The sequence below is a fragment of the Polypterus senegalus genome, chromosome 12 (assembly GCF_016835505.1).
Source record: "Polypterus senegalus isolate Bchr_013 chromosome 12, ASM1683550v1, whole genome shotgun sequence".
NCBI classification, from domain to species: domain Eukaryota; kingdom Metazoa; phylum Chordata; class Cladistia; order Polypteriformes; family Polypteridae; genus Polypterus; species Polypterus senegalus.
Window position 1 is genome coordinate 73,392,768 of NC_053165.1, and position 24,110 is coordinate 73,416,877.

The 24,110-nt window shown below is 41.8% G+C and overlaps 1 protein-coding gene across 1 annotated transcript in view; it reads left to right on the top strand.

Moving 5' to 3' along the window:
* The window catches only part of plbd2 (phospholipase B domain containing 2), a 34,136-nt gene that overhangs the window by 6,643 nt on the left and 3,383 nt on the right, over positions 1–24,110 (top strand). The window contains exons 4-11 of the mRNA XM_039772296.1: positions 1,586–1,686; positions 3,765–3,979; positions 11,465–11,559; positions 16,253–16,413; positions 17,046–17,141; positions 17,894–17,965; positions 20,362–20,514; positions 23,795–23,957. Of these exons, the coding sequence (XP_039628230.1) occupies positions 1,586–1,686; positions 3,765–3,979; positions 11,465–11,559; positions 16,253–16,413; positions 17,046–17,141; positions 17,894–17,965; positions 20,362–20,514; positions 23,795–23,957 (1,056 nt within the window). The remainder of the gene's footprint in view (positions 1–1,585; positions 1,687–3,764; positions 3,980–11,464; positions 11,560–16,252; positions 16,414–17,045; positions 17,142–17,893; positions 17,966–20,361; positions 20,515–23,794; positions 23,958–24,110) is intronic.

A 24,110-nucleotide genomic window follows, 5' to 3' on the forward strand; every position in this document is an offset into this window, starting at 1 on the left:
TCGGAAGGCTTGGGGATCATCCAGGTGTTTATTCAAAGGTAGCATTAATGCAAAGAGTCTTGTCTGGCTGCTTTCATATAATTCTCGTTTATCTTTTGTCATCTTCTTATTGTGAATTCATAAACACTGACCTGAGCTGAGGCCAGAGACTCCCGCAGCAATTTGAATGTCCTTCTGGGAGCTTCTGAGACTTCCTCAATGGGTTGTCACGGTGCCTTTGGGGTCATTTTGGCTGGCAGTTTTTTGGTCTAATGAAGAGTGAAACCCTGAGACACAGGGACTGAATTAAGTCACCATTTCCCTGGCAAGTCAGATAGGGGCAGTCAGTTGTAAAAGATTTTGCCCATTGAAGGGAGTAGCAAGCCAACCCAGGTGAGTCTGGAGAATGGTTGTTGAACCTGTAGAGAGTGTCTTTGCCCCTGACTTTGATATTAGGCCTGCAGCCTGAAATTGATGAAAGGCCACTAGAGGGCATTAATTCCTTTCTTTGTAGTCAGCATTAAGGACTTCACTAAGAAAGACATTAGGAGCAGGCTGTCTAAAGTAAGATGAGCTTTCAAGTGGTTAAGGTTGGTCTGAAAGCTGATAAGATGAAACTGAGAATTAATAATAGCAATGTCAAATCCATCCTGCAGACTGGGAGCAAATGAAGGAGAATAACGGATATCATCATGAAGGGAACTGTCTAGGTACCGTCATAGCCACTTGTGAAAAATTAGTAGAATCTGTCTAGCCAAGCTGGGTCTCCAACAAGGACTTATTAGATCTTATAAAGTCCACATGCATCATTCAGCAGATAGCAAAGTCACCTGAGCTGGATAGGCCTTCTGTTAAGCATCACGGGCAAGGGCAAGAGGTCTAGAGGCAGACCAAATCCAAATGGGTTAAGAGCTTTAGAGAGAGCTGGGAATGACTTGGGATGAACTAGAAGCAAACCATGAAAGACAGTGCACAGTGGAGAGCTCTTGTGTTGACCTTTATGGAGCGATTAGAGGAAAGAGGATAATGTTAAAGTCCCGGAGTATAATAGGTGTCTTGCTATTTTTAGATTGTGTGTGTCATGTTGGCATCAATAATTAGGCGGGCAGCCTTCCTCAAGATTCTGTAGAGGGTGGTGTGGTGGAGGTGATTTGAAAGTTAAAGGCCAGAGGAAGAGCATGGGTGACGTCTGCAGCAACACTGGTGTAGGAGAGACCTTGACAGTACAGTGGGAGGGAGTGTCAACTCTGAAATGGTGAGTGGGTGAGGCACAACTAACTTAACGTAGACGTCGGGAAACCCAGTGGTTAACAAGGGCAAAGTTTATTTGGCATCTTATTTGAAACTTTCTTTTTACATCTGTTTGGCTATTTTGAGGTTCTAATCGGTGTTTCTGTTCCAAACATCTGAACGTAATCTGCAGTACTCAAAGTCCTACAGAATGTCCATCTTCCTTCATATCTTGTTTTGGTGAGCTGCCAGTTGCCTGCCGAACACGTCTTTGTTACTTCTTGACGTCTTTCGTTCATTGAATGAATTTGTTCAAGCGTTCTGTTTCAAAGCCTTGATGTTTTATTTCACGATATCTTCATTCTCTGTCACACAGGTCCGCCTCATCTTGCTGCAGCTCCGGGGCCTCGAGGACAGCTACAACGACGAGATTGCTTTTCCTGTTTCTGTGTTCTCCATCAACCCATTTGGCTTCCTGTGAGTCTCCTCTGATTCAAGTATTGTCCAGTGGTCCGAGTCCACAGCAAGTGATTTTGTAGGATTGTTTATTATTTTCATATATTTAGTCATTTTTGGTTTGTAATTTTTATTTTTCATTTCTTATTTGTTATGATGGTGACATCGTTGTGCAGATGACATTGCATAAACAGTATTTAAAATAGTGACATAATACAAGCTGATACATAAATCCTGAGAGAGTGTAATAATCGGTTTGCTTTATTTAAATAGGGGAAGGATTTTTGTAATAGTGGGGATGTTTTCTTTCACCCAGATTTCCTTTTGAATGTTGTTAAGGCTTTGATGCTCTGTTTTGCCCGTGTTTATGTGCTATCAGAGAATTAGGAAGGATGGGTTTCCAAATCAGACACTCCACATCAATGAAATTGCAACAAATGCGGAGCTCTGAGTCGGACCATTAGAAGAAAACCAAACTTCTTGAATTGTCCAAGTTGTGATGTAACACTGACCTTACACCGTAGTCAGCTGTATAAAATTAAAAATATGACATGGTCAGGCTGAAACTTCATTTTCGTGGTCAAATTGCACTTGGAGTGAAGTGATAATAATAATAATAATAATAATAATTTTAATAATTTTAATTTGCTGTTCGTTTTTGAGGACATTGTGTTATGTAGCACCAGAAAAGAGATCGTGGAGAGGAAGTTGGAAGATTGGAGAAGGTCTTTGGAAGATTGAGGATTGAAGATAAATAGGAATGACAGAATATCTGAGATTTAATAATGATCAGAATTCAGAAGTTAGCCTGCAGGGAGAAGAGTGGAGAAGTTTAAAGGTCTCAGATCAGTGATAGTCCAAGATGGAAAAACTAGAAGCAGAGATATCACACATAGTGTAGTGTGGAGCTGGAACAACTTGATGGAGGTATCAAGAATTAAGGTGAAGGTCAAAGATCTGCTATGATGAGCCATGAGAAGAAGTCAAATGTGGCAGGGATGAGGATGTGGAAATGGATGTGTGAAGTAATAAAAAAGGGCAGAATAAGAAATGAGACCATCAGAGGAACAACAAAAGTAGGATAGATATCTAAGAAAGTACAGGAAAGTAGGTTGAAGTGGTATGGACATGTGATGAGGAGAGACAAGGAATATGTGGGCGAAAGAGTGATGGAAATGAGGAAGGTTAAAGTGGAGGTGGATGGATCAAGTCAATAAGGATCAGAAGGAAAAGAGTCTGACTGGGGAGGAGGTGCAGGTTGTTTGTTGTTCATTTACATGAGAAAAATAGTTAATCTTTAATTGTTTTTAACAGACCGTGCAACAAATCAAAAGCGATTTTTGTATTCTATCAAAAAGTCCTTCCAGAAGGGGGATGATGAAGCATCACGTATCAGAGCTTTGAAACTTTCGATAGCACATGAACGTAGCATTGGACTATTCTTTCAATCTCTTTTTACGCAGTGTTTCATTTCCTGCTCATAATCTTAATTAATTTGTCACCAGTTTGATCTTCATTGCTCATTACCGAAATCTCGCTCTGTTTCTGCTGCCATGACTCGCTTTTCTCAGTTTGTTTTGCCCAGTTTGCACTGCCAGTAGTTCTCATCTTATTTCAGACGCAGTAAAGTTTCCTTTGTGTTATATATAAATAAATGTTGATTGATTGATTGATTGATTGTAGCAACTCTGAGGTACACAAATGACATTTCGAATTATAAAGGTTCCACCACGGTATGACTTCCCCTACAGATCTACTAATTATTTTTAATATAGGATGAGAAGCCAGCTTTGTATCACCATTTGGCAAATGAGAGAAAAAGTACTTCCTAATTGTCCCACTCTTTGGAAAAATGTTTGTGTTATGTTACCTACTTGAAACTTTGCATTTCTCATAGCATGGGAACCCAACAGAAGTTCTGGAATCTTCTTATTTAAGAAATGTTCTAGACATCTGAGCCTCTGGGCTAGGGTGCCCTCTAGTGACTGTGGGGAAAAAAAAAATGGAAAATTTGCTTTGGTATATTTGCTGCTTTGCATGACAAGGAAAGATTTTTAGCTTCTGAGAAATGCTCATTGTTCTTTTTCTTTTTTTTGAAGACTTTTCCAGCTGGGTGGAGATTTGGAGGATTTGGAGTCTGCCCTCAACAAGACGAACCACCGTCGAACACTCGGGTCAGGGTCATGCTCGGCCCTCATCAAGCTTTTACCTGGCAACAAAGATCTCCTGGTTTCCCATGACACCTGGAACACTTACCAAGCAATGCTGCGGATTATGAAGAAATACACCTTTGCATTTCACGTTTCACCAGAAGGTAACTGCTGATTAGATGAAAAGAACGTCTGGCGGAACTTGAAAGTTTACGAGTAAATGATGGACATTTAGTCCACCAGACCTGTTTGGTTAGCGTAGGCCTGTTTTTTCTGTGTAGCAAAGACCTTTTAAGAAGTCGGCTTTTTCATAGCTTAGTAATTGTCCACAAATTCCAATCATATTAAATTTGATTTTTTTTTTGAGCTGGGTTTTCCAAAACACTAAAGTGAAAAAAGATTGATTCTCCAAAGGGTTTTAAGAGGTTAACAGAATGGAGATACTGGAGGGTGAAAGCAGGAGAACATGTTTCTCATCCTGGTTGGTTGTGGTCATGCTTGTGTTTGGTGTGCTATTGCTGTTGAAGTGGAGCCTCTTGATTTGAGGTATGACAGCAAGTCATTTCAGAACTGAAATATACAGGTGTTGGGCGTGAAGGGAAGGCCCACTGCTTACATAAATTATGATATGCACATTTGTGTACTTCGCTACATTAGGGTTGCGACTACTAATCTTCTACTTCTCTTTCCTTGCGTACATCCTTTCCTAAACACATTTGTTTCCCCGTCATATGACCATATTACTTTACTTTCAGTTTCTGTATCTGAAGCCACAGCAGAGACTGTCTTTCCTGTTGTACTTGCATGTGCCGTCCAAGAAACTCAACAGTCTGCGGTGGAGCACTTCTCCAAAGCTCCTGACAGTCACTTTGGTCATCCTGCCTTAATGTCCATCCTTCACCTCTGCCCGCTGCAGTCGGCCATACGTCTGTTTGTAATCTAACGTTTGTTGCCAGTGTGATGTCCCTACTTCTCCAGATGCTATTTCTGTCCAACGCCAGTCTCCTCCTCATTTCTGTGTCTCTTTTATCATCGAGCCCCAATACATGAAAGACTCGAGCTGCGCTAGTAATTTTCACTGACCTGTTATCTTCTCTCTGGCACCATTATTTTTGATTTTGGGACATTGATTATTAAACTTGCTTCATCACTAGATTGATTTACTTCTCAGTAGTATTTTCAACATAATCATAATCATCTGAATATCTCAAGTTGTTAATGAACCGTCCTCCAATGTTAAGTTGTTTCTCGTACCCCTTTAATTCTGCTCTCGTCACCGTTTCTGAACATACATAAAATGAGAACCCAAGCAAAATGCCACCTTTTATTGGCTAACTAAAAAGTTTACAATATTCAACCTTTCAAGGCCACTCGGGTCCCTTTCTATAGGCGAGATCCTGAAGAAGGGGCCTGAGTGGTCTCGATAACTTGCATATTGTAAACTTTTTAGTTATCCAATAAAGGGGGTCATTTTGCTTGGCTTTTCTCGACGTTCATAATTGCTAACACGGTACAACACCCTAGTACTATGAGTATACAGTGGTACCTCTGGTCACGACCGTACGTTGTTCCGAAACTGTGGATGCGACCCAAATGTAATTTCTCCATAAGACTGTATGTAAATACAATTAATCCGTTCCAGACCTTACAAACTGTACGTCAATATATATATTTTTTAGTTCAGAAATAGTTAATTATACCATAGAATGCACAGTTTAATAGTAAACTAAATGTAAAATTATTGCATAACACTGAGTAACCCTTGAGCAACAGAGAAAACTAACCTTGTAAGAGTTTGTGCATGACGCTCACGAACCGCTCACTGTAAACACTTTTTTTTTTTTTTTTATGAGTTTTAAGCACAGGGGAAAAAATGAAATGCCACTTCTCTTGTGAAACTTTTCAAACCGTCCTCTACTGGTTTTGAATTCCTCACCTTTGCCATTCGAAGAAGGATTTTGTTTTTCAGCAAATGGCCGTGAACCTTCCTGGCTTTCTCACATGTGATCGCCTCGCTTACGCTGTCCCCTACTTGGTGCTTCTCGCTCAGCCACACTAACAGCAGTTTTTCCAGTACTTGAGGGCTCTGCTTGGTTAACACTGCAACTCCTTTTGCACCATCGGCTGCTTTGTTAAGCCCCGTATATGCAAACAAAAGAAAATGGGGAAATTATTGGTGCTTACGAACACGCGTAGGAAAAACTGGCCGCCAGCGTTTGTTCTCCACCAGAGCTTGTGTTCGTGAACAGGTGCGAAGTTTTGGCAAACTCTTCGGTTGTAACCCGATTTGTACATGTTCGGAAACGTTCATGACCAGGGGTTCTACTGTACATAAAAAGACAATGGAGATAGCAGACCCCTGTCTTAGAGCACATCTGACTTTAAACCGGTCAGCTTATGTCGCTAAATATCGGATCACTGCCTGTTGTCTTTGGCGTACTGGAGGTAGAATCGGTAAAATTGTTTTTGGGGTCGTGTATTTTATCCCTTTAAAGTCAGACTTGCCTTGGTGCTGCCGTTTCGTGTTTGTTGTGATTGGTAATACCGATGACCACATGATCACCATGACCATAGCCAGTGTTGTCTTTCTGCTGTTAATTGGGGGCAGTAACTATAGTTGGGGTGCGGACTTTTTGCATCTCTTCCTTTTCAACTTAATTCTGGTTTTGTGTTTTGAAGTTCATAATGGAATTGCTGAGAGCTCTTTTTGTTTTTAACAGTCCTGCCTAAGCTTTGGCCTTGTGTCTCTTCTCTCCTTTTCTGATGTTTCTGCATCCCCATCTAGCACCTTGTCACGTCTTTTATCAGGAGTTCTCATTAAGGAACTTTTATTAGTGCAGAGAAAACTAGAAGAACACTTTAGTGGTTTGGCTTTCTGTCCCGTTTCCCCATTCCTGGTCATTACATTCAGCTTGATTATAGTAAAACCTCAATTATCCATTAGGGGTTCTGACCGAGGTCGTGATGGATAAGAGAAAAGACAGATAACGGAATTGCTACTTTAAAAATGATATACAGTAGATTAGTTAAGCGAATAGTCCTATTCATTAAAAAAAAAAATATAGTAACTAAATATAGTATTAACAAAATGAATGAATTCATATAATATTGTAACAAACATTTTACTTGTAGCCCTCGTGCCATAACAAACGGTGTCCTACCTTATACTCTGTTATCTGGGTTACAGAACACATTTCCACAACAATAAAAGAGAGCTTTCCCTACCATTCAGTTTATCTCCTGCCGCTCACATTCTCTCTCTCCTGACTCCCTACTCCGCACCTTCCCTTTCTCTTTACTTCTCCTGACACTCGTCTCCTAAGTGGCATGGCCGCCCTTCACCCAGTGCCATCCCTTACAGCATTCATTCCACCCACAGAGCATCCCAAGCTGCCTGCAGAAATTTAAAAAGGAAATCTACAATGCAGATTAACATTAATACTGAATAGCATTACCGTTAGTGGCTTCCATTTTCAAAAAGTTTTTTTTAATTTCGTCGACATCATGCTTTATATTGTTCTTGCTACTCTGTAAATTGAAGCAGTACTTAAAACCCTTTTGCTGTTTTTTAAATGTTTAATTTCAATTTTTTGTGACAATTTCAACACCACACTCGTATGTTTATCGGCCATTACAATGTATACTAGTTTAATTATAACAAAAGACACCATTAAAACTGAAGGTACATGACTGACACTGATTTCAAGAATGAGACATGACACGTGGTGCTGGGGAAGAACACTGCGCGCCAGCGAAAGGGACAGTCGTTCCAATGTGCTGAGGTCCCAGCATACTGCACGGCAGTAGTAACGGGTAGACGCTGGCGTGCACGTTTTTTAAGCACTGATGGGTAATGAAGACTGACAGTTAATCGAGTGACGGATAATCGAGGTTTTACTGTATTAATGTTTTAGCAGGTGTTTGGAAGGCCATTCTACGAGGCCTTATTCCAGTTACTTTGTGCTGTGCCTGCCCTTCTTACCTGGCTTTGGTGTCCATTTCATTTGTTTGTCCTGTTCCAAGACCTTTGAACTCCATGCTTGTTTAAATGAGGGTTTGTTTATACTGGTATTTAAAACTTTTGACACAATCTGTTTGACCCCATTGCTTTTTAGGTATTTATTTGTTTTTCGCCTCCTGTTATCTCTCTGTTTCCTTCATAAATTGATTGTTATGCCAGACGGTAAGGAGAGTCACAGAGCACGGATATTGAATTTGCCAGTGGACTTTAGCAAGTACAATGTGCTGATGCAATCATTAAAATTACATTTAACGCACAATCTCTGTTGTTGTTGGGATGCAAGCAAATTAACAGAGTCCGTCAAAAAGGAAGCCAACCATTGATGGAATGCCAGTCCTACAAGGTACACTCTGAAAAAATTTATATATTCATTGGGATGCGACTTCAAACGGCCACAGCGCCCAGTCCAGTCTGTAACATTCCAAGGTTTTGACAAGAGAAGATCCATCCATCCATTTTCCAACCCGCTGAATCCGAACACAGGCTCATGGGGGTCTGCTGGAACCAATCCCAGCCAACACAGGGCACAAGGCAGGAACCAATCCCGGGCAGGGTGCCAACCCACCGCAGACAAGAGAAGATGGTAATCCTTGAAGTTTTCACCTTCATACATTTACACTGTGGCCACCTAACTGCAGGTGCCATCTTTCTTCTTTATTGCTTAATCATTTCCCAAACTTTAAGACGCTGCTGAGCCCAAAATAAGGAGTGCACATAATTTTTTTTTCTGCACTACTTCACAGTACAGCTGAAGTCATTGGCCATTTCTAAGGGGTTCACATCCCACAGTCCAAGCAATTGACGTTACGTCTTGCACCCTGCTGTCATACGTGCACCCCATTATATTATATTTTCAAGTTCAAGCTCTTTATTGTCATTGTGTAACACAACGAAATGACTTTTTGTGACAGCCCCAAGGTGAATTTAAAGAAAAGTCAAATAATTCCAAATATGTCGTATACAGTGTTAAGTGATCTAGTAACCAGAGCAAATTATTATTGCTCAAAGTACAGCAGCATAAATTGTTAATTCACCTGTTAATGAAGAGTACATTCCATATTCTGTATTGTATTACATTAGTATATTGCACATGTTCAGTTAAAAATGATCTCAGACTGAGGAGATTCAGAGTTCAGAAAGTTTATGGCAGATGGGAAAAAGCTCTTTATTAGTCTGCTTGTGGCTCCACGGATTGACCTAAAGCGTCTGCCTGACGGAGGAGCTCAAACCAAGAATTTCCAGGATGAGTTTGGGCCTTGAGAATGTTTTCAGCCAATCTCACACAGCGAGTCTTATACGAGAGTTCGAGTGATGGCAGTTCAGTCCCAATAATGGCCTCTGCTGTTTTTACGACTCGCTGCAGGGCTTCTTTAGCAGCCTCGGTGCAGCTGTTGTACCTGCAGGCCATCATGCAGTTAGTTAAGATGCTCTCTGTAGTGCGTCTATTGAAATTAACCAGCAGCTTCTGGGGGAGGCCAACTGTCCTTAGCTTCCTGAGCAAATCGAGGCGTTGTTGTGCGTTGCCTATTCTAGCCCAGGACAGGTCCTCTGAGATATGGTGACTCCTGCGGTAGAAACTTCAAGCTGGACCCTCTCTCCACAGCATCTGCATTGATTGTTTTCGGACTGTGATTGGTCTTTTTGGTGGTCCTAAAGTCCAGAATCACTTCTTTGGTCTTTTTGGTATTTAAGATCAGGTTGTTGGTGTTGCACCATGCTGTCAGATTCTGATCCTCTTCCCTACGTGCAGCTTCATTGTTGTCTGTTTCAAGTCCAATGACAGTCTTATCATCCTCAAATTTAACAATAATGTTTGATTGGTGGATGGGCTGACAGTCACGGGTGAAGAGTGCATAGAGAAGGGGACTTCGCACACATCCTTATGGCACACCAGTGCTCAGTGTAAGGGTGGAGGATGTGTGTTTGCCCATCCTGACAAACTGGGGGCGATTGGTGAGAAAATCCAGTAACCAGTAGAATATGGACAGAGCAAGTTCAAGTGCATAGAGTTTTATGATCAGATGGTTAGGTGTGATGGGATTGAATGCAGAGCTGAAGTCAATGGAGAGCATCCTAACATAGGTGTTGGGCTTTTCCAGGGGTGTGAGCCACACAGATGGCATCCTCAGTTGATCTGTTTGACTGATAGCCAAACTGGCATTGGTCTAGATCAGCTGGGATGGAGGCTTTGATGTGGGTGATTACCAGTCGTTCAAAGCACTTTGCGATGACAGGGGTGAGAGCGACTGCTCGATAGTCATTAAGACAGGTTATCCTCTTTGTTTGTGGGAACAGGTACAACGGTTGTGGACTTCAGGCACAAGGGGACCACACCTGAGGAGAAAGAGAGGTTGAATATGTGTGTAAATACCTCAGCTCAGGCCTGGAGCACACGTCCTTAAACATTATCAGGACCTGCTGCCTCCCTTGTATTGATGTGTTCGAGTGCCCGCCGCACATCATGTACGTGTACGACTAAAGGCTGTAAGTCTCCGGTTAGCTCAGGCTGGTGATTGTCCTTGTCAAACCGTGCAAAGAAACTGTTAAGTTCCTCTGCTAGGTTGGCATTGTTATTGACCAGTGTGTTATTGCAGTCGCAATGTTAACATGTGTCCAGAGTCCAATGAAGTTCTTACTTGCATGTCACGCCTACGTACAACAGCCCTTAGGAACATGGAGATGGAGAGGATGACGAATATTGTCAGCTGGATAAATCGGACGGGAATGGGCGATCATTTTTGTTAACTTCAACACTGGCACATAAGTTGATAAATAGCCATTGTCTTTCCACAGCTGCAGTTCTCATGTCATTTCTGTCCTTGTAAGCCCCTGTCACCAATGTCCAGTGCCAGTAATAAACGAGAATATTTCATTTGGCCTGTAAATGGTAAACACGTTGGATGTCTAGGTGTTTCTAGATCTGTCAACCTAGTCCAGGATTTGTTCCAATCACAATGCGCCCTGGTGTCCAAAATGCTTTAAAGGAAATGATGATATTGGAGAGTAGTTAGCGGGGTGTATGTTTTTAGAGAGCCTGAACAAATGAAATGAGTGGAGCCCTACAACAGTGTCCCAGAGGGGCTTAGAAGGACTTGACTCTTCATCTGCAATAAATACGATGATGGTTGTTTTTCACACCTTACAAAGGTAAATCAAAAAGTAAAGGCAATTTGAAAATTACGTGGTAATTCCAACGGATAGAAGCTGATGCAGTACAACACGCTTGCAGTGGCTCGTGGGTAGTTCGAACATACACATCGTAGAGCTCTGCCGTTCCCCTCGTTGAAGCTAAGGTCAAATGAGCATGGACGCTCTGCGGTGGGATTGCACCGTTGTTGAGCAACATGCTGCAGTGAGATTTCTTTAGGCAGAGGGAGTGAAAACTGCTGAAACTACCCAAAACTCCATCAAAAATGTGTTGAATGCTTCAGCCTGTGCCTCTTGTGGTTTCTGTGTAATTTTCAAATTGCCTTTACTGTAGTTTTTGATTTAGTCTTGTATTGTGCTGCCGATGAATGAGAGCTCACCACAACTTCTCTTTACAACAGTTTGGCATGCCCCTGTTGGAGACCTCGTCACTTTACACTATTAATAATGCATCTGTGTATCTTTCTTTTTTTCCCCCCAGCTGATTCAGTGATCCCTGGCAATGTTCAAGCCTTCTCCTCCTACCCAGGTTCCATTTTCTCAGGAGATGACTTCTATATTCTAAGCACTAAGATGGTAAGGCTTTTGAGGCTATAGCCATATAAATTAAGTTGTGATAACCTTTCATATTTGACTGTTGTGATTGGACCCGGATGGACATTACTTGATTTGATGTGGAACAGCGCCTCCTGTGGCTCCAAAAGCACACCACTGCTTTGGTCAACTAAAGGCTCCCTCACAGTACACTTTTATTCTGGTGATTTTCAGTCACAGACTATTTCATAATCTCGGTGATCCCAGAGTCAGTTGTGGTACACACCAGTTGTTGTCAGATGTGTAAGCTGACAATCCCCAGTGACTGAATCTAATCAATCAGCGACAAAATCCAACATGTATGTGAATGCAAGAGCAGACAACCAGCAAGTGCCCACCACAAAGTGCGTGACATACAATGTGGGCACTGGGGATAAGGATTGTGGGTGTTTTGGACCACACAAGCAGAAGACAGACTTGTCTGTCTAATTTCTAGTGTTTATCCATTCTGTCGTAGTAGTACTAGGATGTTGTACCATGTTAGTCATTATGGATGTAGTGACAAATCAAGTAAAATAACACCTTTCATTGGCTAATTATAAAGATTACAATATGCAAGCTTTTGAGGCAACTCGGGCCCCTTCTTCAGGCAAGATGTACATTACATATATATATATATATATATATATATATATATATATATATATATATATATATATATATATATATACACACACACTCGCCTAAAGGATTATTAGGACCACCATACTAATACGGTGTTTGGCCTCCTTTCACCTTCAGAACTGCCTTAATTCTACGTGGCATTGATTCAACAAGGTGCTGAAAGCATTCTTTAGAAATGTTGGCCCATATTGATAGGATAGCATCTTGCAGTTGATAGAGATTTGTGGGATGCACATCCAGGGCACGAAGCTCCCGTTCCACCACATCCCAAAGATGCTCTATTGGGTTGAGATCTGGTGACTGTGGGGGCCATTTTAGTACAGTGAACTCATTGTCATGTTCAAGAAACCAATTTGAAATGATTCGAGCTTTGTGACATGGTGCAGTATACTGCTGGAAGTAGCCATCAGAGGATGGGTACATGGTGGTCATGAAAGGATGGACATGGTCAGAAACAATGCTCAGGTAGCCCGTGGCATTTAAACGATGCCCAATTGGCACTAAGGGGCCTAAAGTGTGCCAAGAAAACATCCCCCACACCATTACACCACCACCACCAGCCTGCACAGTGGTAACAAGGCATGATGGATCCATGTTCTCATTCTGTTTACGCCAAATTCTGACTCCACCATTTGAATGTCTCAACAGAAATCGAGACTCATCAGACCAGGCAACATTTTTCCAGTCTTCAACTGTCCAATTTTGGTGAGCTTGTGCAAATTGTAGCCTCTTTTTCCTATTTGTAGTGGAGATGAGTGGTACCCGGTGGGGTCTTCTGCTGTTGTAGCCCATCCGCCTCAAGGTTGTGCGTATTGTGGCTTCACAAATGGTTTGCTGCATACCTCGGTTGTAACGAGTGGTTATTTCAGTCAAAGTTGCTCTTCTATCAGCTTGAATCAGTCGGCCCATTTTCCTCTGACCTCTAGCATCAACAAGGCATTTTCGCCCACAGGACTGCAGCATACTGGATGTTTTTCCCTTTTCACACCATTCTTTGTAAACCCTACAAAGGGTTGTGCGTGAAAATCCCAGTAACTGAGCAGATTGTGAAATACTCAGACCGGCCCGTCTGGCACCAACAACCATGCCACGCTCCAAATTGCTTAAATCACCTTTCTTTCCCATTCTGACATTCAGTTTGGAGTTCAGGAGATTGTCTTGACCAGGACCACACCCCTAAATGCATTGAAGCAACTGCCATGTTATTGGTTGATTAGATAATTGCATTCATGAGAAATTGAACAGGTGTTCCTAATAATCCTTTAGGTGAGTGTATATTTATTTATATATAGCACAGATTCCTTCAGAGTGCTCTCAGATGTACTCACCCTAACCCCTTCATGACCTCTAGACGCCCACTGGTATCGCTATTTGGTTCAGGAGCCCTGTGGTGGCCTAAAGTTTCGTCTGCCATTGGTTCTTGTTGGGATAGCCCTGTGAGGAACTGGAGGTGTAGAGAATGACTGGCTGGAATTTTACTGTGCTGCTAAGAATTCTGAGCTTTTGGATTTGGTCCTTGTTGGCCCTTTACCCTGTCCAAGTAGGCTACCTTTTTTGGTCCAGGAATGATTGCAGTGACCCCAATTGCATAAACTTCCACCAGAGCCACCTCACCAAAGCACTGAAGAATCAGAGTAGAGTTTTCCTTGATATCCATTTGGCGAAATTTACAGTTTAAAATTTTATTTACTCTATGTTAAATTGTTAGAATTACAGCAAACCAGTTTAACTTGGAGCTTCTCACCTGTTGTGATAAGATCACAGAGAATTGCAATATAAATTCTGTTGGTTCCAAAATCGTTGTGTCTTTTAATCCAAGCACCTTTGTTGACATACAGTTAAGCATAATTACTTTTTTTATCACTTTACAGTAAGAGCAGTTCTGCTGATATAAGCATAAGATATTCAAATAGTAGCTCTAAATTTGCAGGATTATGTGTGACCATTTTTGTTGACAGCAGAAAATAAAATTTATTTGTGCTATGTTCCTGCACCGATACATAAAGGTTATTGTGAAAATTGAAAAGAACGGGAGACGTCAGAATAACGTCATCAAACTAGCTAAGGCCGTACACCAAGAGAACCAAACTGCAAGTTAAGAGTTAGTCTTGAAAGTAAGGGAAAGTCAGTCAGTCAGTCATTGTCCAACCCGCTATATCCTAACTACAGGGTCACGAGGGTCTGTTGGAGCCAATCCCAGCCAACACAGGGCACAAGGCAAGAAACAAACCTCAGGCAGGGTGCCAGCCCACTGCAGGGCACACACACACACTAGAGACAATTTAGGATCGCCAATAACCTGCATGTCTTTGGACTGTGGGAGTAAACCCATGCAGACACGTGGAGAACAAGCAAACTCCACGCAGGGAGGACCTGGGAAGCAAACCCAGACGGGTCTCTTAACTGCGAGGCAGCTGCCTGTAAGCAAAAGTCCAAGAACCAAAACCAGCTTCTCAACTGCTGACTACCACAGTAAAGATTTTCTTATCCATCCCAGGGATATGTCCAGGTCAAAATACCACCTTATTTGTACACCACAGAAGCAGCATCGTTGATGTGACGGTTTGGGTCATGTGGCTGCTGACTCGCATTGAATAAATAAAATAATGTTTAAAATGATTAAAAAAAAAAAAAAATAAGGTCCACAAAATAATGTGGAGCACAAAATAAAATTAGATTTTCCATGAAAAACATGGTCAAGAAAAATATGTATCCATTAACAAATAACAATTGAAAAATGATAACTTTAACCACAAAAGTTAATTTGTATTTATACACTGTAGTAAAACAATAAAACACTAAGGTGTGTGTGTGTCTGTCTGTCTGTCTGTCTGTCTGTCTGTCTGCCCAGTCCATTTCAGCAATCTGATTGGTCACTTTGGCTTAGGTGAAGCGATTGAAAGAGGCAGAGTGAGTGTTCGACACACGTTGAGGATTAGCTGCATAGGAGGCACGCTGAGAGTCACCTTCAAGGACAAGAAGTACGAAGGTCGTTCAAAATGTTTCCACACTTTTATATTTTCGTTGGAAACAGTGAAGCGGGAGGAGTTGTGATTGGTCGTGTCTGAGAGTGTCATGTGACTAGTTCTGTCTGGTAAGCCAACTGCCCTTGCAGTTTAGTATCAGAGTTGTCACCCTGTGGTGAAGATGGCTGTGAAAGAGGAACCGCGTTCTGTCATATGCTTTTTGTGGGTAGAAGGTGTGCCAGGAGAACAAATTCATCTCTGCATGTCTCCTCATTACGGGGATAAAGTTCTCTCACATAGAGACATTTATGAGTGGATTGAAACGTTTGAAAATGGCTGTAGTAGTGTGACTGATGCTGAGCGCTCCAGACGTCCAGCTACAGCCACAAACATGAGGAATGACGAAAGAACCCTGATGTGAAAGCAGCGGTGCATCAGTGGTTATGTGCTCAACCAAAAACATTATTTGCTGATGGCATTAAAAAGTTGGTACAATGCTGGGAAAATTGCATTGCAAAGGAAGGTGACTGTGTAGAAAAGTGATGATGTCATTTTTTTTTAATTATTAATAAATAGAGTAAATAAAAGTGCAGAAACTTTTTGAACATCCCTTGCATGAAAGCTAACAAGATGTGAGAAAGCATTCATTAAAAATAATGACAAAGTCTGAGAAGCAAGCTTTACAGGAACGCAAAGATATTCAGGAAAGGTGCTGAAGGTACATGTAGAGCAAGAAAAAGCAAGTATTTTCAAGTTATTCTATCTGGTGGCTAGTAATGTATGAAAAAGCAGGTAACCGTGTTACCTCATCACGCTAAGCCCTTGGGTCGTGTCCTGCTCGATCTGGACATCATGCTTTCTTCCCACATTCACATGGGCTTCCCAGTACAGATCAGATTTGTGCAGTTGCATTGATTGGCCCGGTATGAATGAGTGTGCCATCCCATTCAGGGTGACTTCCTGCTTGCATATATACGAACCAGATCTAAAAGTGACACAAGAATGTGCCCTGTGTTATCCTGAAGGCCGAAGCTCCTTTTATCTTAGAAGGACTGCTTTTTAAATGTTGTTATCCTCTTTTGTAGGTTGCAATGGAGACAACAATTGGGAACAGCAATGCATCTCTGTGGAGGTTTGTCACACCAGAGAACACAGTGATGGAGTGGATGAGGAATATTATTGCTAATCGGTTGGCCAAATCGGGAAAGGAATGGGCGGATATTTTTAGTAAATTCAACAGTGGCACGTAAGTTGATAAACGCCTGTCGCCATTTCGTTTGTTGTGAGAACCCTGTTGAATTCTCCTTTACCTTTGTATGCTCTCTAGTTTTTTTTTTTTTTACTGACCATTACTTTATTTATTGTCAATTTGACTTTCAAGTGAGAACAAGCTGTTCGAATCGCATTCACTTACTTGGGAGGCTCATTTATTGAGCTTTGCGTGGATTCAATTTGTAAAACCTGGTGTATGCACATTTCTACGCAGTTTACCTTTATAAATCACAATCGCCTTAAAAATGTACATATGTGAGTGCACCTTGAACCTGTTTGATTGCTGCCCTGAAAGCAACATATATGGAGTACGCTAATCAACCTCATTTATATGCAGTCGTAAAACAGAATGTCATTGGTTAGTAGGGCAGCTCCCCCCTGACGCACTGAGACCCCAACACCTGATTTCAAGAGTATCTGGCTGTGCTGCGCAACAAAGCACACAAGATTAAGTGTGGCATTATAGTGCCTCTCCTTTGCATTCTTGGGGCCGTAGAAGGGGATGAGGTGCCAGAGTAGGTGGTTTCCATGGCACAGTTACATTTCTTTAAGGTTAGATCAATTGTAGTTGTAAATGTGCCTTGTTTCTATTTCCCTCTGTCTCAGGTACAATAACCAGTGGATGATTATTGATTACAATTTTTTTACTCCTGGCAAAATGGACATTAAAGAAAACCTGTTCATCGTCCTGGAGCAGATACCGTAAGTAGGCTTACTGGGGGGGCTTTCATACTGTTATAACTGTAGAGGTTCTTCCAGAGGTTATGAAGCCTGTTTTCACAAAATTGGATGTCCTACTTTTCAGTTAGTTTTGGGGTGTCACTGTAGGTCATTTGATTTGGTGAATTCTTTGCAATGTCCATTGATTTAAAGATTCTTTAGGCTTCGTAACCATTTTGACCACAGGAAGTAAAAAAAAAAAAAAAAATGCATTAAGGCACCAGCTGTGCAACCCCATTGTAACTGGTACAAATTAAAATATCAAGAATGGTGCTCTGGGTAACCTAACACTGCACAGTCATAAGTGAGATACCACCTTCCGGGGACCACTTTTTATGTTGTTTGTAGTGTAAGGGGCGGGGCCAGCTTTGCACCCTGTGGGTGGAGCTAGGTGTCCCCTCGTTGGGCGTCTTCAATGAACGACGGTTGCAAAGGGAAGGTACAGTTTAGTGACCATACCCGTCCCGTCCCGGAATGGTATCTTTTACCTCAGAAGAGCCCAGGAGGCGACGGATCACCATCTTTTACCTTACTCTGTAAGTGTTTTGTGAAGTTATTGCCGTTTGATGTTGCTGATTTAGACGCTAATTAAAGAGGAAGTCAAATGAATGAATTTGTGAGGCAAACTGAAAATGGGGCCTTGATTGACAGCCTGGTAAAGTTGGAGCGTCGAACACTCCTGCAAACTGCGGAGCGTCAACTGAGCACTGACCCGCTGTTCTCCCTTCACCTAGGGGCCTCGTTGTGTACGCAGATAAAACTGAAGAGCTGCTCCACAGAGGATACTGGGCGAGCTATAACATCCCGTAAGTTGCTTCCTTTTTAGTTCTCCTTTTACAATTTTTTTTTTTTAGTTAGAAGCTTGTCAAGTAATGTTTTGACTTAATACATAGAATTTGTAGGTTTGTTTTTGTTCTAAATTTTTATCATTATTCTTGTGATGTCATCACACTGCCTATTTGTAAGAGTTGTCACCATTTTCTGTGTTATTTTAATGGGTGCCATGTTGTTTCGACGTCGGCTATGCCTGTGCTGATAATGACGTGGCTGGGAAAGTCATCACACCAGCTCTAAACAAGGGTGGCAGTGGACTTGGACTGGATTATAAGTGCAAAGGCCTGTGACATCTTAATGCTAGAGCAAAGGGATAAGAGGACAACGTGGAAATGAGCTGTTTGGCTTAATCGAAAGGCAGAAAAGAAACAAGAGTTTGGCTGTTGTTGCAATCTGTGGCTTTAATTAACTTTTTGTGACAATTCTGTATATTGTTATTCACCCAAGTGGCCAAATTCAGGCGTTTTTATTTTTAATTAGCGGTAGTCCTGAGAAACTTTTGACGTTTTGTCCGTTATCCAGTGATGCTGTTTTGTTTGTTTATGAACACCTCAGTTTTATTGTGAACGAGTTACCTGTTTGCTACAGCGATCCTTCCCACAACCACCTAGGAGTGCATGATGCGAGACTTGTCTGAGGTTAGGTTAGTTACTTTAGCGTTTGGTGTGTGATTGTTTGTGATTTAAGCTCCTTCTAATCTTGATGGTGACATTTCTGTTAGATTTTGTTTTGGTTTTTTTTTTTTTGTTGCTTTGACCCTCAAATTCTTTTTTTCTGGCACCATTGAATTCAAATTGTCACCATCACATTCTGAAGCAGAGTAGCTATGATTTAGGCTTGAGTTTGAGAATTTTTGAATAATGTCATGGTGTAGGGCTCTTTTGTTGCGATTCAGTTTCTACAGAATTAATATGGGGAGTGCAACCCCTTTTCAAAATGAACTAGGAGCAGCAGAGTCTAAGAGACGCAGAAAGACATTAAAAGGAAACAAATTAATCTTCCACTTCCAATAAGCAAACCAGGAATAGAGTGCCTGATCACCTAGCAAAAATGGGGCAAAACTAGGCATTGGAATCCCGCACACTGGCATCTTTTGTAGGAGGAGCCAAGTGGCATAGCGCCACATGACTGGTAACAAGCATAGCAACCTTGTGCAACATGGGCATAGCAATATAAAAATAGTAGCTAAATGGTGACAACTATTTAAAAATAGAATTGTGGTGATGTCATAAAGAAGAAACATAACAATAGTAAAAGGACTGAATACAAATTAAACATTAAAACGTGTCAAGAAAACCGGTCTCCATGACATCCTTTGATTAACGTAAATGTGATCTCTACCTTCTTAACTGTAATAATTTTAACTCAAAAATGACACACTCTCTCTTCAAATCTGACCAATCCAACCAGAGTCCATCCCAACAAATCTTATAATTAATACAAGTATGTTCAGTTATTCCTTAGAGATTCCAGGTGCATGTTGTCCAGACCTGTTCATGCCACCATGGCCGCCGAATATTCTTTCTTTGAGTTTTGAATCTGCAGGACCTATTAAAATGAAAATGAACAATATATAAAAATACATTTTAATATCTTTGAGTACAAATACTAATTGAAATATAAAGTTGTAACAGAAAAGTGCGACATGAAACAATGTAAAGATATGAAGTTGTGCCCATCCCTTCAAGAAAGGACATGAAGTTCATCAATGGAAAGCTGCCTTAGTTAATCCCCAAGGTGATGAAATTAAAGCAAAATAAATGATAATATCTTGGATTTGGTGGATTGGTAAAGGATTAGTGAATCTCCAGCTGAGAAAATGCTGCTAGTTTTAATCGGGGGTCAATTGACTTTGACCCAGTGTCCATCCAGTCTCCCCTTGGGCGTTGTACTTTATTATAGCATACAGTAATGTAGTAACATGATGGTCTGGACCTCCTTTGGGTCCCAGCCACTGTGATGTGCCAGTTTATGGACAGGAGGTCATGTATAATTTAAGGGGAAGTGGTACCAATCTCTATAACATGGTGGAAGTGGTGGGTAACAGCTGGTCATAAAATCTACATTGACAAACAAATAATGAATGTTTGTACCCTCCTGAACTGCAGGACCATCATAACTGGGCACAGTGGGTAGGGAGTCTGCAGATTAGAATTCATTGTAAAGACTGACAGGGTCTCCCTTATTCTGGTAGAACGATTAGTTCAGAACTTTTACTTCAAGACTACTCTTTAATGTGTTGTCACTGATTATGAATCTGGTTGGAACAAAAACCTGCAGCCACAGTGCATCCCCAGGGGTAAGTTTGGGAAGCACTGCCATACAGAGATGACTGCTTAGAATTCATTTCGATACGTCTTTCTTACAGCTATTTTGAACAGATCTTCAATCTGAGTGGTGGTGTGGAACTCGTTCAGAAGTACGGAGACTGGTTCTCCTATGACATGAACCCTCGAGCACAGATATTCAAGAGGAACCAGAGCCTGGTCACCGACATGGAGTCCATGATCCGCCTAATGAGGTGAGTCAAGGGAAGGCTTGGAGTGGCGGGCTTCACTTTCCGATTTGAACAAACTTGTTGTTTTTTTTTTTTTTTTCTACTTCTTTAGCTACCATTTCAGAATTCTTATTTTTGTTAATGTAGTCTTACAAAGGATAATTAAATCACTGAAGTGCTTTTTTTTAATATTTTTTAACACCCCGTATCGTGCTAATGCTGTAAACACATTGGACATTCATGCTTTCTTGCTGGTCATTGTTATGCTAAGTGCTGCTGGGTGCTTTTATTTTTATTTTTACACTAAACGCCTACACACGACAGCAGAGGTCAGCATTCACCCGGCTCTCCTACTCTGTATTGTCTCAGCTTGTAGCCTTGTGATTACACGTTGTTGAACTTTGAACATCTGTCCTTGTAAGCTGTGCGTTCCACATGCCACACATAGATTGGATTGTTCAAAGTACTTTGTTTTTCCACTCTAAAATAAAAAAAACAACCTGTAAGTACGTTCTGTGCGGCTGTGGTATGCACTGAAATGCTTCTGTTATTTAACTCCTTTGAAACTTGTCTGTGCAGGAATTACTGCTGCTTGCCTCTTGGCATCCGGGTTCTGCCTTCCATTTTCCCTTGAGGCGTCCAAAAGAGATTGTCCTCCTTCTTCCTCCCAGCTCCTTAAATTGTCCCTGTTCAAGTCATTGTGGCTGTGCCTAGCATTTGCTCTGAGCATAAGGTGAGACAATAGCAGACCCCACAGACTGTAGTGGAAGCACTAAAAGTGGAGCTCCACGGCTAGAAAGGCAATAAAATGATAAGCAGAACCGAAATGCAACACAAAATTCAAAGTCAAAAGCAAACAAGTGGGACTGCAAAAGGTGGAAGCCTCTTCACAGAAGGTGTAGCAACAGCTTTGAAATGTCTTTCAACTTGACTTTATTATTCTGCTAGCTTGGCTAAAAGCCCGTTTTAATAGTAAGTCTTTTGATTGCGTTTGTGAACCACCGTTCACCTTGCACCCCTTTTTTGTTTTCATCGGTCCTTCTAGTCCTTGCTTTCCTTTCTTTTCGCTTCTTGTTGCCTTTCTTCGTCAGACATTCCAGTAATGTTTTAGACGACGTGACGCACAGACCTACAGTTTGCTGTCTCATGCCTGCCACTCACCTTTTTTCATTGGTCATTCCCACCCTCTTGTAGACTCAAGACTACACTACGTCTGAGTAGGGGCACAGATGCCAGCCAGCCAGCCAGCCAGGTGGATGTCTTACCATTTTAGTTGTTCTGTGACTAGTAGGGGGCACCACTGAGCCTCCAAGCCCCAAACACACAAACACATGTCCTGGATTCAAAAACAGATTTTATTTTTCGCAGATACCTTTCACAGGCTTCTCTCAAAAGTCAGACACGCACACCTACAAACAATCCTCTTCTTCCCTTTGTTTGTCTTTTCTCTCCTTCCTCTCCTCTAGCTGAGCTTTGTCCTCTTCCTTCCGACTCTGATTCCACGAGGTGAGGCATCACAGCCCTTTTATGTCAGACCCGAGGTGTACCTTCAGTGTTACAGCACTACACATTGTAGTCAAGCAGAAGTTCCTTAAACTGGGGAATGGCCTGTCCCTGCAGCTCCCGTGGAACCCAACAGGGCTGTCTAATGGGACTGCAGTTCCCAGCTTGCCCTGCGGGTATCCATGCAGGCACCATAGCACGTGGAGATTGTCACCTGTTGTATTAGGGGAATAAATGGTTCATGTGAGTGGTCTCTCCCTGTCCTTCCATTTTAACTGGTTTCCCAGCTGGGTAAGGAACCTTGAACCATCCTGGCTGGGGTGCCAATCCATTCTTGTTGTCCATGGCGATACGTATAGCTGTATATAGGGATATTCATTTGGTTTGGGCATCAGCAATAAGCTTCCATAGACACAGATTTTAAAAGTGAATATGAGGATCCACATATATCCGAATACTAACATGCACTCTTATATTAAACATAAATACTTAAATATACAAATACATTCTGTATCTATACAGTGGCACTTTTGGATCTGCCATGTCAGTGATGAACTTGTATTCCAGTTTTTGTTCTCATTAAACAGCCAAATTGCTGAAGGTATAAATGATCTCTTATATCTAAAGGTTTTTATTTGACATTGTGAGAATGTATTTAGAGGTAAAATTAAATCTACATCGTCGTGGGTATGTGAGATCACTCTGGATATGATGGAGCTTTTTGAGAAGGAGGTCCTCATACGGTGACTGCTGTAGCGCTGCTACAGGGAGCTAATGTAGTGATCTGACCAGAGAAGTGGCATGTGCCCGTCTCAGCTGGTGGAGCATTTTGATTCTTCTGCATTCCAGATGGTCCAGACGTAACAAGACCAAAGCCTGGATCAGGGGTTGTGCTGTATGCTCGGTTAGATGTGGTCTGATCTTGCGAACCATCTTCGGCAAAACCAAGAGACAGTTAAAACAGGGTCGGTGAAGAACAGCTGGCCGTCGATCACAACCTCCCCAAGGTTATGTACAGATTTGGCAGGTGTTCACGATGACGAGTGAAGCAAAACACAGACGGTGTGCTGGACAGATGGCTTCACTGAGATAACAAGAAGGTCCGTCATTGCCAGATTGAGCTGGAAGTTGCGAAAGAAGTGAGACATTCAGAGATTCTAGCTAATACTGTGTGTTCCTCTGAATGGAGTGACCTGTACATCTGCACATCCTTGGCATAGTACTGATATGAGACTGACATGGTGACATCTTGCCCATTTCTCACATATCCAAATCCGAGTTTCACTGCACTTTGTGTGTGTGTGTGACTTTACTACAAGAGCTTTTCTTAATGGATCAGGTTTTCCTGGAGATATTTAAAATATAAGGTGGCAGTGGATAAGAGAATTCCATATGTGTCCAGACAATTTATAGGAATTTGTCGGATTCTGTTTTGCCGTCCTGCCAATCCCTCTTTGTCAGAAGAATCGATGTGTCAGGGTTTGACTGAACCTCCTGTCCACACCTGAGCTTGTATCCTGATGGACTGTTAAGTTTCAGAAAACTGCACGCATCATACTGATGGCCTGTTTTATGTTTTGGAATTGTTCGTATCATCTGTGAGGTTACGGTGAGATGTGCCCTTCTACACAGAGCTTATTAAGTGCCTGTGGGGTTTAGGGACATGTCACTGCCTCACTAGCAAGTTTAACTTCATAGGATAGGATGTCAAATGAGATGGAGAGCTGATACTCATTTCATGGTATGTACAAGTCCTTCTAGCTCGTCACCATTGACACTCATTGTTCTCTTTTACTGCCAGGTATAACAACTTCCAGAATGACCCCCTTTCTAAGTGTGAAGGCTGCAAGCCCCCCTTTAATGGGGAGAATGCCATCTCCGCCCGCTCTGATCTCAATCCTGCAAATGGCACTTATCCTTTTGGGGCTCTTAAGCAAAGACCTCATGGCGGCACAGATATGAAGGTACTGGGGGCAATGGGAAGGGGTTTGCTGAGTAAAGGCTATTGTGGATTTACTATAGTCATTCCCTTTTTTTGGTGGTGTTTTTTTTTTTTCTAAAAAAGTGTCCTTTTGTAAAACTGTTTAATGGTAGGGACTTTGTGATAGGGCAGTGTC